General features: G+C 52.4%; 4 protein-coding genes across 4 annotated transcripts; 1 reads left to right on the forward strand and 3 right to left on the reverse strand.

The window, feature by feature from the left end:
* Window positions 1-517: 517 nt before the first annotated feature.
* On the reverse strand, window positions 518-1,641 carry PV09_04354 (uncharacterized protein; the record flags this gene model as incomplete). Its single annotated transcript, XM_016357683.1, has 3 exons — window positions 518-1,138; window positions 1,189-1,475; window positions 1,533-1,641. 3 exons carry the CDS (start codon window positions 1,639-1,641, stop codon window positions 518-520), a joined length of 1,017 nt encoding a protein of 338 aa, XP_016214475.1.
* Window positions 1,642-1,893: 252 nt separating this feature from the next.
* Window positions 1,894-4,259, reverse strand: PV09_04355 (uncharacterized protein; the record flags this gene model as incomplete). Its single annotated transcript, XM_016357684.1, has 4 exons — window positions 1,894-3,494; window positions 3,698-3,779; window positions 3,832-3,947; window positions 4,043-4,259. The coding sequence occupies 4 exons, from the start codon at window positions 4,257-4,259 to the stop codon at window positions 1,894-1,896; spliced, it is 2,016 nt and encodes a 671-aa protein (XP_016214476.1).
* A 4,378-nt stretch (window positions 4,260-8,637) lies between these two features.
* PV09_04356 (uncharacterized protein) lies at window positions 8,638-10,658 on the reverse strand. The gene is made up of 3 exons (XM_016357685.1): window positions 9,938-10,658; window positions 9,203-9,851; window positions 8,638-9,084 (listed from the first exon to the last, which is right to left on the reverse strand). The coding sequence occupies exons 1-3, from the start codon at window positions 10,005-10,007 to the stop codon at window positions 8,865-8,867; spliced, it is 939 nt and encodes a 312-aa protein (XP_016214477.1). The 5' UTR covers window positions 10,008-10,658; the 3' UTR covers window positions 8,638-8,864.
* A 962-nt stretch (window positions 10,659-11,620) lies between these two features.
* On the forward strand, window positions 11,621-15,800 carry PV09_04357 (uncharacterized protein). Its single transcript, XM_016357686.1, has 4 exons — window positions 11,621-12,267; window positions 12,504-12,911; window positions 13,086-13,493; window positions 13,729-15,800. The coding sequence occupies exons 1-4, from the start codon at window positions 12,255-12,257 to the stop codon at window positions 14,823-14,825; spliced, it is 1,926 nt and encodes a 641-aa protein (XP_016214478.1). The 5' UTR covers window positions 11,621-12,254; the 3' UTR covers window positions 14,826-15,800.
* Window positions 15,801-15,819: the final 19 nt, after the last annotated feature.

Genomic DNA, 15,819 nt, shown 5'->3' on the forward strand with positions numbered 1-15,819 from the left:
TCTATTACACCGTTAAATTCAGATCTAAGGTTATTAGAGCAAGTTGAAAACATTGTGAGTTATAAGATGCATTTTGATTACTATGACCATACATGTTAAAGCATAAATTTTTTGGAGAAATTCTCTGCAGGTGCTCATAATGTCGCACTGTTGAATATTAAATTCAAAGGATGGGAGAAGACTCAGGTGCATTTGTCCTCCTTTTCACACTTCACGTGACTTGGGAGACTGTTGAAAAAGTCCATCCAATGGCTTGCGCTTGGCTCTTGGGCTTTCTTGATAACCTCGAGATTTGGTGCTGTGGGTAGATAGCTTCTGGTTATATATATCCTTGCAACTAATGCAACCGGAAGCAAAGCTCAATCGCTGAAATTAAACAAAACTATGAAATGTAGTTCAAATTCAGGATTCAAAATTTTACTTATCTTCATTCTTGAGATAATCTAGCAATGGAATGGAAATTAGTGTATTTCTTTGTATCCGGCGAGGATACCGCATAATAATTCATAAGGCGCACCTACGGTAAGCTTTTTTGGTAGTCGATTACTGCTTGCAATTTCACCGTACCAATAGGAACTTTACTAAAATCAACTTCAAATCCTTCTTCGATGTCAGGGTACGGGCCCATAGGTGTAATAGCCTTTGGGTTCACGTCAAAATGTGATTTCGTGTAGTTTTCTTTGATGTGCTTGAAGTCCGTCGTCTCTTTGAATCCTGGCACGTTCCAGTACAGATGCTTGAGCCAATTGTGAATCTGTGGATAATCATGTCTTATAGTGCCCAAGTTACACTTAAAATGCTGAACATAGACTGTGTCAAAGCGGATGATTGTTGGGTAGAGCCTGAGATCCAACTCTGTCATGTCCTTGCCTAGAAAGAACGGTCCACCACCAGCGGCAAGCAGTTCCTCAATTTTGTTAAGTGCTCCGAACACAGGAACGACGTTCTTATCGTACGTTGTTTGATCCGGAGCAAACCCAGCTTTGTAAACACCTGTGTTGAGATCACGCTGTATCCAATCACTGATGCGGTCGATGGCTTCTCTATGTTGCATCGGATATAGGTCAATGCTTGCTTTTTCTGAAGGGAGCAAGGGATTGAATGCCATTGGCAACCAGCGAAGCATCTCAGCACTTTCCTGTAAAAATTTAGACATAACTTATGTGATGGAAGATCCCAATGCCATACATTGCTGACAGCCACATTATTTTTCTTGTCCCAGAGCAAAGGCACCGAATATCTGCCCTTGTAACCTTTATCTGCTCGGAAGTATATTTCGTGCAAGTACTCGCTTCCGAACAGATGATCCACAGTCGCACCAGGATATTCTTCATCGGTTTTTGGGAAGCACCATCCAGGCCAGCCTTTTTCATCGCCTTTCGGATATGGTTTTACAATCGATAATGGAATGAGGTCCTGGAGTCCCTTTATGTGCCTTACAAGATTGACTCTATGGGCGAATGGGCAGAAAAGCCCTGCGTTACGCGGTTAATTTTTGCGGCTCAATCTATCAATTATGTCTGGATCCTAACCGATGTATAGGTGATATCTGTCTTTGGCTGGCTCAAATTCGCCGTTAGACGTAATCTTTCCATGCCATCCGTCATTTGTTCCTTCGCGATGCACTTCCGTTAAGGCCATATCTTTCTGCGATGTTTGATACTGAATATGAAAGCAAGGAGGAAAACTTACAAGTCGACGTGCAACTCGCATAGATTAATATCAGTGTCGTGAAAGAACTTGGAAACACGGGCTGACAAAGCACTGACCGGAACGAATTCCGCAATTTGGAATCCACGGTTTTTTTTATTCTGGCTCTCAATGTACACAATATTCGCCAAAGTGGTAACTGAACACGGCACTTCTGAGACATTGGTAGATTTTTTCTCGAATCTATGATCCAACCCCTTGACCAACAGGACAATTAGGCATATTCTGCTGCCAAGCTGTCTTCGCGTACTCCTGCAAGTACGAATTTGTGGTAAAACTGGGATCCATATAATAACCAATATCTGATTTTGTAAAGCTACCGCCGACGCTATTAAGAGCATTTAAGACGTAGCTGGCAATGAAGTCCAGGAATATCAAGTCAACTGTCTCAGGGGTACTGCCATCGGTTGGCATCGAGGCATTTGCTTGAATATCGTTCGGCATCGTGTATGTTGGGATTTTGCTGTGGGGAGTATCGTCGCCGTTCGTCCCAAAGTCATCAGTGGTGGTGTAGCCTGGCGTTTCGCTAGTTTGTCTGCGAATAAGACTACCTCCCGGGTAACTTCGCTTCCCAATATGATCGTGTGTGATTGGGGGGTCGATACACTGGGACTCAACACCCAGCGTCCGCATGCTGTCGAAGCCAAAATTCGAGGTTACAAGATCACGCTTTTGGAATGGACCAGCATTCAGAATTCCAAGCACTTTGCTTGCTTGACTGTATGGCACATCTTGGATATACTGGAATGCATCGGTAAAAGGGCTTACAATGAAGCTATCGTCCTTCGTGAAAGGACCTTGGACGAGGTCGAATCTGATACTGCCAGTGTTGATGATGATGAAGCGCGGAGTATCCTTTCGGGTTTGGTTGACCACTGTTGCAGCCAGTGCGGTTGGAATAAGAGTATAAATATTGCCGGGATCACCAAACGGCTTACAATACATGCAGTATGTCTGTGGAGCACAGCCGTAAAGTTCTGTCAAATTGAGTTGATTTCGAGCTCCAGAAATGGTCGCAGTTACCGCTTTGCCATTTTGAGTGTCGAACGTGCCATCTTGAGACCCAGTGGCATGAAATGCAAATGTCAAGCGGTTCCAGTCAAGGTAGCGGCGTGCATACTTCAGACTTGATGGACTCGTAGACAATGACAAATTTGCTGCGGCTTTCCCGGTTGCCACCACAACAGCACTCTGGGTAGGAGTGGGTAAACCTGACGGAAGTGGCTTTTTGTAGCAATCGACGTCAAGACCATCAATGGCAACCCAACCAAGAGTCTCACAGTATCGTCCTGACTCGATGCCCGTGGCTTTGTTATCGTAGACGAAGAAGTCCCGGATATGCGTATGACCCCCAAAGAATTGGACAGGCGTGTCGGGCTTCCCAGCTCGAATAGCTTGATACACCGTGCCTAATGTGCTTGTGCTCGCATTGGTGCGTACAGGGTTATGGCCAATGACAATAAACATGTCAATTGGATCTTTGTAGTTCACAGCATCGATAAACCATTGCTCTTTCACCATTGCGGCCGCTTTCGTAATTTGAGACGCGTTTGAGTTGCCCGTGAAATCGAAGAGCACCCCAAAGGCCATGATCCGCAAGCCTCGCTCTGTGGTGAAGTAGCGGTACTGGACACCTGGTGTTTCATATTTCCCAGAGGTCTGATTCAAGATCTTGACGTTACTGTTCACGTATCGATCACCATATACCTTTGAAAATTGGTTGAAATGCTCGAACGCAATTTCAGAGACGTATAGTTCGTGATTCCCGATAGTAAGCAGATCATCTTTGCACCTGGTCAGCTTTTGTTGGAATTAAAAATCTGTTTGCAATGTATTTCAATTCCGCTCAGAGAGGCCCATGAATGATTTTAATCTTGTCGGCGTCTCAAAAAACTTCAAATAGTCGTTATAATGTCATTGAGACGGATGGACTCTATAGATACAATTAGCACGCGTCTTGTAGCGGCATGAAAAGCAATCTCACCACAATCAATATTTTCCCAGATCGGATTTGAGATTAGTCCATTAGGATCTGTGGCGTCGCTCAAGCCAGCTCCATCATGCAAATCCTTATCCATTGAGATTAGGCTAGAAAATACAGCGCACAGCGGTAAAGCTTACGCCAGTGTCGATCAACAATAAGTCAACACCAAGATGCCTGGCCTTGGATTTCATTGATTTTGTGAACGAGGCAAAGTCACCCCAGTCTGCACCGTAATTCCTTTCCTTGAGATGGCCTTGAGATATCATATCAGTATCTCTTTTATTCGCAATTGCATAATGCTTTTGAATAGTTTAATGCATATATGACTGGAAAACATTCGCCACCCACCTTCAAGCCAACCATGAGTATCTGTAGTGTGTAAAAAGTTGATCTGCCCCCATTCTAGAGGCCCTTTCGGACCGGTCGTAGCGCCCAATGCATCCGGCTGCATACGTTTAACGCGCCGAGTGAGCACCACATCGTTGGACGAGCCATAACAATCATTGCAAGCAAGTACTGAGGTTGCGCTAACAGCAATTATCAAGGACACGGGAAGGACAAACATAGCTGCGTGGATAAATGTCCCCTGCGTGCGGCTTGCGGCTGGAAGGATACCGGCCGATGTGAAGGGACGGGATATATATACACGACATTCCGTCACTCAGCAATGATATCAGCTGCACGTTCTGTTTGTCCGTCGTTTTTGGCTTCCCGAACGCAGAGGTTGCAGCCAGCCAGCCCTGGAAGATCATCTGGATTATCAGGCTTTAGCCACCATCAACTGCCTGATTAGGAAAAGCGCACACAAGCCAGTTCCACACGTGCAGCAAGCAATGGCTTAACCGTGATCCTGCCTCTGCATTTTGTGAAATGACCGTCATTCCTTGGCTCTGCTGCTGCTTGTCTCAAGGCTTGCTGATCCTTGATTTCTGAAGCCCGGTCTTGGCTTCCGAGGAAGAAAATGAGAAAGATATGCTCGACCCTGCCCAATCTCTCATCAAAGTGTTCATATAGCATTCCTCTAACTTCTCGAACGTGAACCCTCCTGAATTTATGCGAACATGGAAACGATTAAAAAGAAATTCTCCCGTTGATGCTTTGGCTAGAATCGCGAGGTAACAAAATTTCTTCGGCCTTATTCCTAGCCATTGAGAATTCGTCATATTCATCGTGCTCATCAAGTCGAAGTGCCCAGTGTTGGCATCAGGGCAATCCGGCTCGTAGAATCAATCCTATTGCGATTGCGATAACGAACTATCCATATATTTCGTCAGCAATCTTCAGGAGTTCGTGGCATCGTGTCTTCCAAGTCTCTGCATTCATTATCTGGACACCCAGCTTGATGGGTAGTCGACGCTAGATGAGACGATAATTTCACTAATGCACCAGCCAGTGGATAGGAAACTCCAGTCGGTCGGTAAACTCGGCGAGGGAAGAACCTGTAATGAATATGTCTTGTGGAGTGCTGGGCTTTGGGTGCATGTTCTAAACCACCTGCAAGTGTGTATCTGGTGACTCCGTCGCTCGAGTTTCAGCGCTGAGATGACAAACCCATTTCTTCACAAACAGCGAGACAGATCAAAGGTACGCCAAGTGTTTCTACAGCACGCATGAACCCAACAAGGTCTGCGGGAGTCGCCGTTCGCGCGTTCAACTAGTTTGTCTTTTTCAAAAGCCACTGCCAGGAATGGCGCGATCTCTGCAAACGCGTGGAGGCAAGTTCTGGCTGCTGAGAGCTGCGATGCTGCTGGGCCGACGAGAAACCCGCGCAAAGATTTTGAATGCGGACATGGGCCGGTCCGGCTTTCTTGCCTGAAAAGCTGTTCACGCCCGAGCTGGCTAGGTGTTGGCCAAAAGTTGAACCTTGATCAGAACCATGAGGTCTCTCACTACAGTAGGGCATCGCAACAATGATATAAAAGCTTAAGGTAGAGACCAAGCTAGCCAATCCAGGTAAAGAGGAGACCATCACTACCGGTCTCTTTTCGATGAATGCTCGCGTGAAAAAGATTCACAACGGTGCGTTCAACCACGTGATTTTTTTACGCAAGCATTCGTTAGAAGGAGACCTCAGTGAAGATTAGCAACAGAGTTCGGCAGAACTATGCATTCACCGCCGGTGCTCACCACTGAAGTCTCGGTCGAATACGTCTGGATGATGACCAGCTTGTAAGATCTCTCATCTTGCGGTCCCTGCGTTTCCGGTGGCCCATGTTCACAGCTATTTGGCCCAATATGCCCGTTCAGGAACCCGTCTGTCGATCAGCTAAAGAAGGGCGTGAACCGGAGCGAATTTAGGATATATGCCTCTGAAAAGAGCCGTGTTAATTTCACTTTTCTAAGCTCTTGATATTTTTGATTCTTTGTCAAATGACGAGGTCCCCATGATTCGGAGCACTAATCCTTACATTACGCTTAAGACAGGGACGGCGTCGTCAGTCTTAAGATCGTTCCGTTAGCTATCGACTGAACTGTTACTTGTGTCGCTTTCAAACTTTAGCGCACTAAAACAACGAAAAGGCAGAGCTTTTGAATCCTATCCTTCAAATCTCCCAATAGCCTTCTCCGTAATGTAAGCTTTGTATATTTGCGGCAAGCATACGTTCCTGATATGAGAGAAAAACTTGAACTATTTTGACCCTGTGGAACTCAGTCCTTGTCTACCTATACTAACATTGGCAGAAATTCGGACGACTTAAATTCGTGTCCTTATCAAAATCTTATAGAACATCTTCTACCACGAAAATTCTCGCCAAATTGCACCGTCGATAACTCTGCTCAGCAATCAAATGGTTTTGTCCTCAGTCGTTGTACGCGCCGAATTGTGTGCGATCTCGGTATGCATGAGGCAGCAAAGTCTCTACATGAGTCGAAGCTTTCCAGCACTCGTTCGCAAGATAGCACTTAGCTTCTTTGAATCCAAACTGTCCACGTAACAGACCTTTTACCCACTTGAAAAATAGCTGCGCCAAATGGCTCGCATCGCAGCGTACAGAGGACCGAACGAAAGGTACAAGGACCGTGCCGCCTTCGACACGGCAAGCCCACTGATCTTGAACAAAGGTCAAGTCCACAGCTATGCTCCGAAATGACGATTTCTAGAATTGAGCAAACCAAGAACAAGAAGAGCCCTGATAGCGAACCCGTCGGTCTGGGCCCAATCCATGAACTCGTAATTGGATTATGAGAAGTATGAAGCGGCCATATAGAGCACCACAGAGCCTAGCCAGATAGAAAAAAGTCCGCGCTGCGCAAGGCCTCGCCATCGCTGGCTCGGTGAACCCTAAACAAAGCGCCAGTAAACCATGGCCGAACGTCTCGCGACGGATGAGCCGAGCTTGATAGATCGGCTCCGTGCTTTCACGCGCGGCCAGCAGTTGAAAGGCTGAGCTATGAAGATTCAGCGAGGGACCCCGTTCTTCGTCCGCGAGCCCAGCTGGGCCTCGAGATAACGCAGCTCATAGCAGTATCTTCTCGAGAGAAAACACGACAGACTGCCGCCGTGAGGGCATCGATAAGCCTCAGAAGCAGTCTGTCCAGACCTCGCTCCGACGACTGGTTTTGAACGGCCTGGAGAATCACTCGGCGCGTTGGATGTGGCCGCGCCCATGCTTTTTTTCGGCGTCGCTGCTGCGCGGCCAGGCTGGCGATGCATTGATGAAGGGGGTCTGGTGGGAGGTCCCCAATGTGTTCGAGGCGAGTTTAAAGATGAGGCAGAGCCGGGAGCGTCTTTATGTCTGTTTCGAGGGCGAAGTCGAGCGCTTGATGTTGACGAGCGATGCATGGTCACAAGAGGGCACGAGGAACATTATTCTTTTATACACAGAGGTCGTCCAATTCAACACGACTGCCTTCGCGCAGAGATACTCGCGAAAGAAAACTGGCACATTGCTCCATTCTGCAAGCAGCTAGAAAAGCTTCCAGCATCCGAAAGCGGCAGGTCCAACACATCCATTCTTTCTCGTTGGCAAGCGTGCGTGAAGGCGTAAGACGTTTGTTGAAGCTGGGACCGCTCTCAGCGAACGATTGGACGGACGCCCCCCCGAAAAAAAAAAACACCCGTCAAGCCAAAAAGGAACGTCGCAATTTTGCGTCTCCTTTTCGTCGCTCCGGTCCACCCGTCTTTGCCCTATGGTAGAGTCGAAGAGACAAAGACGAGCTGGTCCGACATGCTGCTGCAACGTATCTGCGAAAAGGATCTGGTTCGCGCTACAGTCTAGCACGGGAGGATCGATGAGCGTCGCAGTGAGCACGAGGCCCGATCAGGCAAGCGTAGTCGAACCCAACGGGCGCTAGCGCTGGGGAAAACGTGCGGCTGAGGACCACGAGGTCGCTGAGAGGCCGTTTGAGTCCCGTATTTCGTTGCAGACAGAGAGAGAGAGACGCGCAGCCGAGAATAGTAGCAGAGATGCAACAACCTGCACGCTCTTTTCGTGCGACAAGACGGCATGAACGGGTACCACGCATCATCGCGCCCACTCTTAGCGCGTTCTACTCCTGTTCGCATGCGTCAGTGTCAGATGCTGTTCCTCGAACGCCAGAGTTGCGCCTGCGCGCTCCCAATAACCCAGCACATTTTTTTCCCCCCCCTCTTCCTTATGCCGCTTCCTCATGGCGCTTCTCGCGCAAACGCTTTCGTGGGCTGGTACGGGCGCCGCGCTTGGAGGAAAGTCCCGATCTGGGCTCCACAGTTCCCGCACGAGATGCTGCTGCAGCGCAAGATGGCCTGATCTTGACACTCTCGCCTCAGTCCGGAGAATCGTTCCAGACGAGGTTTCGAGTGCAGGGTGGCGTGGCGACCTTCGGGCGCCGCCAGGCAATGGCAAAAAACTGACGTCACGGTCGGTGTGGTCTGCGCCGAACGAAGCGGCACGTACGATGGTTGCGGAATTGTTTAGAAGAGTGTTCACGAGCGATAAGGGGAGGGGAAGGAAAGAAGACAGGTTGGGAGAAACGCCATGTAACTGGACCGCCAAGAAATGGCAAAGGTGATGAGATTTGGCAAGCGAATCTCAAGATGATCTTTCTTCCGAATCGCGTCGTAACCATCTTCACGTAGACATGACACAGCATATTTCTTGCCCGAGCCTCTTCTCACTCGTCGCGTCGCCACGAATCTGCAAACCTGTCGTCTTCCCCACTGGAGGGGCGCCTTGTTCCGCCGCGTCCATCACACCTTCCCCCATCCCGGCGCGGTGACCTGCTGGAGCGTTTCGGCCTCGGCTTGGTCGGCGCGCGACGTGCTCAAGCCTACGCCGGACGGGCCAGGGTTCATGAATGGGGGTACGATCCTCGACTTCTGATGGGCGACCTCCAAGATGGTGCCGCCAGGCAGCTCTGGGTCCTCGAGCAGGCGGATCATCTGCTCGGCGACCTCTTCGGGAGTGACCCTGCGAGGGAGAGAGACGCGGGCGTTAGCCAGAGGCTTGCCGCCGACGGGGTTGGAGAGACATCGAGGACGAATAGGAAAGGGAGAAAAGGGGGGAAGGTTGTATTGATTGCACTCACCATGTGTCCGTCTCCTCGTCGATGATCTTGAGCTTTTCCGCATGGTCGAGCCAGAGCGGCGTCCTCACGATGCCGGGAGCGACGCAGTTGACGCGGATGCCCAGGGGCGCCTCGAGCCCGCCCATGCTGCGCGCAAAGCCGCTGATGGCGTGCTTGCTGGTGAAGTACAGCGGATAGGGGATGCCGAACGCCTGGCCGGCGATGCTGCTCGTCAGGATGACGCGCTTCGGGTTCGCGGGGCTGACCTTGTCGGCCGGGTCCTGGGGGTTGAGGAATTCCGAGATGGCCATCTGCGTGACGCGAACGGGGTGCGTGATGTTGATGTCGAGCGTCTTGTACCGGCTGCTCTCGATCGTGTCGCGCGTCCCCTTGGAGCCCGGCGGGATCCAGAAGTTGCTCCAGGGCTCTTCGAACACGCCCGCGCCGGGGCCGACGATGTCGAGGCCGCCAAACTCCTTCTTTGCGGCCTCGAACGAGGCCTGGAGTTGGGTCCAGTCGGCCACGTCTGTCTTGTGGAAGACGGCCCTGGGCCCGCTGCGGGAAGAGTACTTGTCGACCAGGTCCTGCGCTTCGGGGCGCAGAGACAGATCCGCGATGAGGACGGAGCAGTTTCTTTCGAGCAGCTGCTTGGCTAGGCAGTAGTTGATACCTGAACGATGATCAGATTCACGACGTCTCTCTTTTCTTCTTCTGCTCGCGACGGGATGGCGACGCAGTGAGATGGTTCGGCCCTACCGGATCCGGCGCCCGAGATCCACGCTCTTTTGCCTTCGATCTTGAAGGGCGCCTGTGTGCCAGTGGCCATGGTGCGAACGGTGGCAAGTTAATGGGCAGCTCTATTAGTTATGTGCACGGCTACGATGGAGAAGGAATCCTAAGGGAACGGGTCGAATTTTCGCAAGGCAAAGACGCCGCGCCGGCTTACAGAGCGCTTCACGAACATAAGGCATGAGTATATAGTCGCTTCTCTCCGCTGCACTTGCGGAGCGCGAACAGGCTGGGCTCTAGTTACCCCTCGAATGCGGGGGTTGAGATGTTGACGTTGCCGAGTTGAACCCATGTACCGAAGCGTAGACGAGCGATCCGGCAGAGCAAAGACGTGCCACTCTGCCACACCAAAATCTGGAGCGAAGCTGAGGATTTTCCCAGCCAGCGGAGATGGCATCCACGACTGCTTTTCCAGGGCCATGCAAAGGCGAGGATGTGGGCAAGCGAGATCCGATCTGAGCGGCAGGCGCCTAGCACGTGAGCATCACGACATTGCGCGAGAGGATGGAATGGAAAAAGGGCCGATGGGCGTGTGGAGCGGCTCCTTCGCGGCGGGAGACGGTCTAGCACGAACGCAGGCTATGCACACGACGCCAGCAAGAGGGAAAAGGGTGAGAGCGGACTGCTCGACGCAGGCACGCCGTTTCAAAGTGACGACGGCGAACGCAGCTTTTGACAGGTCGCGCTGGGAGTGGAAGGTCGGGCAGAAAGGAGAACGCGAGTCCGAAGTGGGAGCGAAACAGGCGTGGTCGGAGGTGATGACGACACACCACGTTCTGTCCTGAAACGAGACAAGGCAGGTGGACCACCGAGACAGCGTGCGTAGCATCGCATGACGGTTCTTTTGGGGGAGATTATTGGCGGCACGCTCAACGAGGGACAGGTTGTTTGCATCGCTGCCGTCGAACTAGACGATCACAGGGTGTGGCATAGCAAAGCAAAGCAAAGAAAAGAAAAGACCAGAAACAGAAGCCAGAGCAGAGTAGTGAGGCACAGCAAGCGCAACAGATTCAAGGCAAGTGGTAGCACGGCCCACGCAAACGGGTAGCAGCACCGGCTCGTCTCAAAACGACGGTTGCATGGGCAAAGGAGGAAGCAAGCGTTTGGGGTCTGAGGGAGGGGAGGATGGAAGCAAATGGGGAAGACGAGAAAGCAGGAGATGGGTTTTGCACGGGCGCACCAAGGGAAGGGAGAGAAGCGGATCGAATCCAGACGTCGGACTCCAGAAGACCAGCGCAGGTCGCGGTGGGCGGGTGCATGGATGCGCTGAGCAGCCGCTGCGCCGGGGGGCGGTCGCGGTGCAGAGAGCGGGTGAGCGCCCAAGCCGCTGGGTTCGGCCGGCATCCGCACCGCTGGCGTGGGCGTGGGCGCGGGCGGGGGCGAGGGCGAGGGCGAGGGTTTCGGGCGTCGCGGGCGTCGCGGGCGTCGCTGGGCGGTGGCTTCCTCGGCGCGCGACGGGCGAGGCCACGAGAGGCAGAAGCGCAGAGAACAGGAAAGAAGGCGCAGCGGGGGCGCGTGCTGGACGAGCTCTGCGCGAGTGCGTGCCGGACGAGCGCTGCGTGTGTGCGCTGTGTCCCTGGGCGAGTGCGTGTGTGAGTCCCGTCTACGGCGCCCAAGCGTCCGGCGCCTCCTCTCTTGCTCCACGCGCTGCCACGTTCGCTCATTCGTGCGCTGCCAACAGCAAATGCCCGTGTGCATTTCCAAACCACCAGACCACCCGCACAATCTGTTCTGTTCCCCCATCAGACTCCAATCTCACAAGCCCATCCCATCCCCGGTACTCTTCCTCCCCTCACGCCTGCTCTGCACCCTCCCGGCTCTGTTCATCTGCCGTGACTGGCCTCCTTTCCGGCCCCGTCCTCGTTTCCCTGCCCTCGTTCTGGCCCGGCACATGTGTGCTGTGCTTGGCTGCGTGTACTGACAGACGCTGCCCTTTCTCTCCAGAGAGCTCGGCAAAATCCTCAACCCAACGTCCCTAACTTGCATACACCACCGCCGTCCTCCGACATCGGTTCGTTTCTTTGCAGCAACTAGAAAAGGAGAGAAAAGTGTGAGAGCGAGAGAGCGAGCGTGTGTGGAGAGAGAAGAGAGGCAGAAAGAGAGAGGAGGAGAGAGAGAGAGAGACAGAGAGAGAGAAAGAGATAGAAGAACCGCGCGATAGAGACGTCTAGAGAGACGAGGAGAGGACGGCCATCGTTATTGATTGCTTGTCGTGCGGTATCTCTTCCTTTGGCTTCTCTGAGCGTTCTACTGCATCCCTCTTCCCGCCATCGACCACGTCGTCATGGCCACAGCAGGTAAGTTGGCCTCGCAACATTCACCATCCATCCCATCCAGCCTTGCCGTCGCCCTCGTTGTTTTTTTTCTTTTTTTTTTTGACCTGGTTCCCATCGTTGTTGTCAACGACGGTCCAACAAACCAAACAACCCCTCTCCGGGCATCTTGGATCCGCCGTTTGTCAGCACGAGCTTCAACAACCCGCATACTGCCATCATGTCCAACGGAGTATCTGTTACTCACACAGGCCTTACAGCCGGTGCGTACCCTTGGCCAGCCTCTCCTCCGCTGCGACCCTCGCCCACGCCAGACACGACCTCGCCCGTCTACCCAGGCCGCCCCATACGTCCCATGCCCAAGCGCCGCTTGCGCGACCGCCTCTCCGCCGAGCACGCTGCCTCAATCGACTTCCCGCCTGAGCCGCAGAGCTCGTCACCAATCTTCCAGTATCCCTATGTGCAGGAGGGAAGCGACGCGACTCAGGTGCAGGTGCAGCGGCGAGGACTGCGGGCGGGAAGCCAGGAGCAGGTCCACTGCGTGGACTGTGGGCATGAGCACTCGGAGGTCGACAGCGACGCCGACGAGGACGATGAGGAGAGGTTGCCAACCATGCAGTTCTCACCCGACTCTCTTCAGATCACTCGGAGAGATGGAGACTATTATGGTAATAGCACTCTCGCGTACCCACACAACCACCACCATCCCACATGCACACATGCACACATGCACAACCTGCTGCATTTGTGTCAACATTGGCAAAGCCGCCATCGTTATCAGGAGATGTTTTGCGAGAGACAAAGATAAAGAAGATTGAGGCTAAGAATTTCTTTGGTAATAGGGTCTCCGACATCTGCCGACGGCTACGATTCGATCGAGAATATGAGCAATAAGAAGAAGCGGAAAATACCCCAGTCCGGCATGGGAGGTGGTGGCCACGGCCCTTCGAACTCGCTATCGACAGACCTGGCCAAGATCTCGCTATCGTCGCGCGACGGCTCCAACGACGACCAAGACGAGGCGACAGGAACGTCAGGAGGACACGCCGGTACCTCGTATGCGTATGCACACAACTCGCCTGGAGGCATCACAGCGGTCCCTTCGACCTTGTCAGGTCCGGGCCGAGGAAGATTTAGCAGATCGGGGCGTGGTTCGCTAGATAGGAGACCCTTAGGTGCGTCGACGAATGGCTTAAATGCGCCTGCTTCACACAAGGTCCCCAACAGCTACCAGCAGTACGGAAAGACAGGCACGTCGTGCTCTTTTTTTCCTTCTTCCCTTCTCTCCCCAATGTCCCCGACCAAGAGAGGTGTTTGAAGACACCATGTTCCCCCATCCTTCGTTCATGAATGCGACCCCGAACGCTTTATCCACATATATCTTCCCCCCCCCCTCCTCCTTTTTTTTTCTTTTTCTTTTTGTTTTGACATCGGCTTTGGTCATGCCTAGTTGAGTTTAACTAACACAGACATGTGCTGCTACAGCTCCCGTTTCCAGCGAACCAGGTATCATTTCCGCCGCCATTGCAAACGCTGCCCAAAATATGCCTTCGACGCCCGGCGCAAAAGGGCAGGAAAACGTCAGCATGCTTCAGCAGCACGCATCGAAGTCACCGCCGCAAAAAACGGACTTCACCTTCACACCAGAGGGTGGCGAGAACAGGCCCGTGTGGCCCGGCGGTCAAGCCCCGTCAGGTCCGTCATCATGTCCCCCGCCTTCCGCAAAGGTGACCAGCCGGCCCCGTGGCTCGCAAACAAGTCCGAATGGCGTACCGACTCCTCCTTCGATACCGGGCAGCTACCCTTTGCAGACAGCCCAACAGCCCATTTCACAATCTGCAACCACTGCCGGAGCCGCAGCTCCTCCTCCACCTCCACAAAGTACGAGTCAGAATGCAGGGCAACAGCAGCATCCGCCGCCCCCATCGAAACCTCGCAAACCGCGTAGCCGAGCGCGAACGTTTGACATTGCCGCACGCCAGCGCAGGCTGCAAAAGGAATACCAGAACTATCAAAACCCCCCGAAGCGCGAGGACATCTGGATATGCGAGTTTTGCGAGTACGAGGCCATCTTTGGGAAGCAGCCTTTCGCGCTGATATGGGACTACGAAAAGAAGGACCAGGCGGAACGGAAGAGACTAGCTGAGCGTAGACGGTTGTTGGAGAAGGCGAAGATGAAAGGCAGAAAGGGAAAGAAAGGGAGCAAGAAGAACAACGGCAGTGCTGGTCACAACAAGGATGCTGGGCATGTTGCCGGTGGGAATCATCAGGTCTCGAACCACGGAGGTGGAGGTCAGCACTATGATGATACGGTCGAGGACGACGAGTACTACGATGGCGAGTATCATTACGACGACGTACATGACGACGACTTGCCTCCCATGCCGCACAACACTCCTGGAAGCTACCCGCCAGAACCTCCTCTGAACCAGCATCAACATCACCACCACGGACACAGTCACCATTCTCAGCACCTCCACAATGGCCATGATCATGCCAGTGCCAAGGCTGGTTACGCCGAATCACAGTACTCCACGCCGGAGCTGCCCGACGCGAAATTTGAGACCAAGAGCTCAAAGTGAGATATCTTTCCTCTTCCGTCGTCGTTGCAGTTCTCTTGGCCGCGGAATTTCGGGCACAAGGAGCAACGAACTCTGCGGCAAACAAATTTTGATTTTGTGTTTGGGCTAAGCAAGGCGTCTTTCACTGGTCATCTTTTGCATCTTCGAACGGCGTCCAACTTGGATCTTTGAATGGGCATAGCACTGGGCTTCGGGGCTGTTGTTTTCTTGGTCTTTCCTCCTTCCTCTTGTTTTGCACTGGATTCTTCGCCTCTTTTTCCCTTCAAAATTCAAACGGCACTTTTCAGCAGGCATCATTTGGCACAACAAGCATCTTTTCCACCCAATCATCATCGTCGTCGCCGTCATTACCAAGCATCACATAAGAACGTAACCTTGGCTTCCACTGTACAAACACCACTCTCACCATTTAAACCTCACCGTTCATCGACCGAAGACGGCGTTTTTACGCTCGTTTGGTCTGGCCTGACGTGTGGTTTTCCCCCACATAGCGGTCTTCTCTTTATTTTCCTCCTTTTTTTTCCTCCATCGCATCGAAATGGTCCAGAAAGGCCCTTTTTCATCCACGGGAGTCGATTTGGCCTTTGTCTGTTAAGAGACGAACGGCTCCCGTACCAAATCAATCCTCCGCTCCACAATATCAGCATTGCCAACAATAGAACCGACGATTCTTCCGCCACCAGATTCTTTGCGAGCCCCCCAGTCGTCTCCACTCGACTCGCTCGACCAAAAATCCTACTCTTGTCAAACCCCGTTTTTTCTTCCGTCTTTCAATAGAATGGGGAGGCCCGCGGGCGGTTTACTCAAATTGAATCTACTTGTCCCTGATGGGCTCGATTTGACAAACCTGCAACCCCCCTTTTCCATTTTTGCTTCATCAATTCTCTTCTTCTCCCCCGGCCCACTTCTTCATCGTCCATTCTTCCTCTATCACCGTTCACTCCCGCTCCTCCATCCCCCTTACTTTCTTCCGCCCCCCCCCCCCCCCCCCCCC

The sequence above is a fragment of the Verruconis gallopava genome, assembly GCF_000836295.1.
Source record: "Verruconis gallopava strain CBS 43764 unplaced genomic scaffold supercont1.12, whole genome shotgun sequence".
Lineage (NCBI taxonomy): Eukaryota > Fungi > Ascomycota > Dothideomycetes > Venturiales > Sympoventuriaceae > Verruconis > Verruconis gallopava.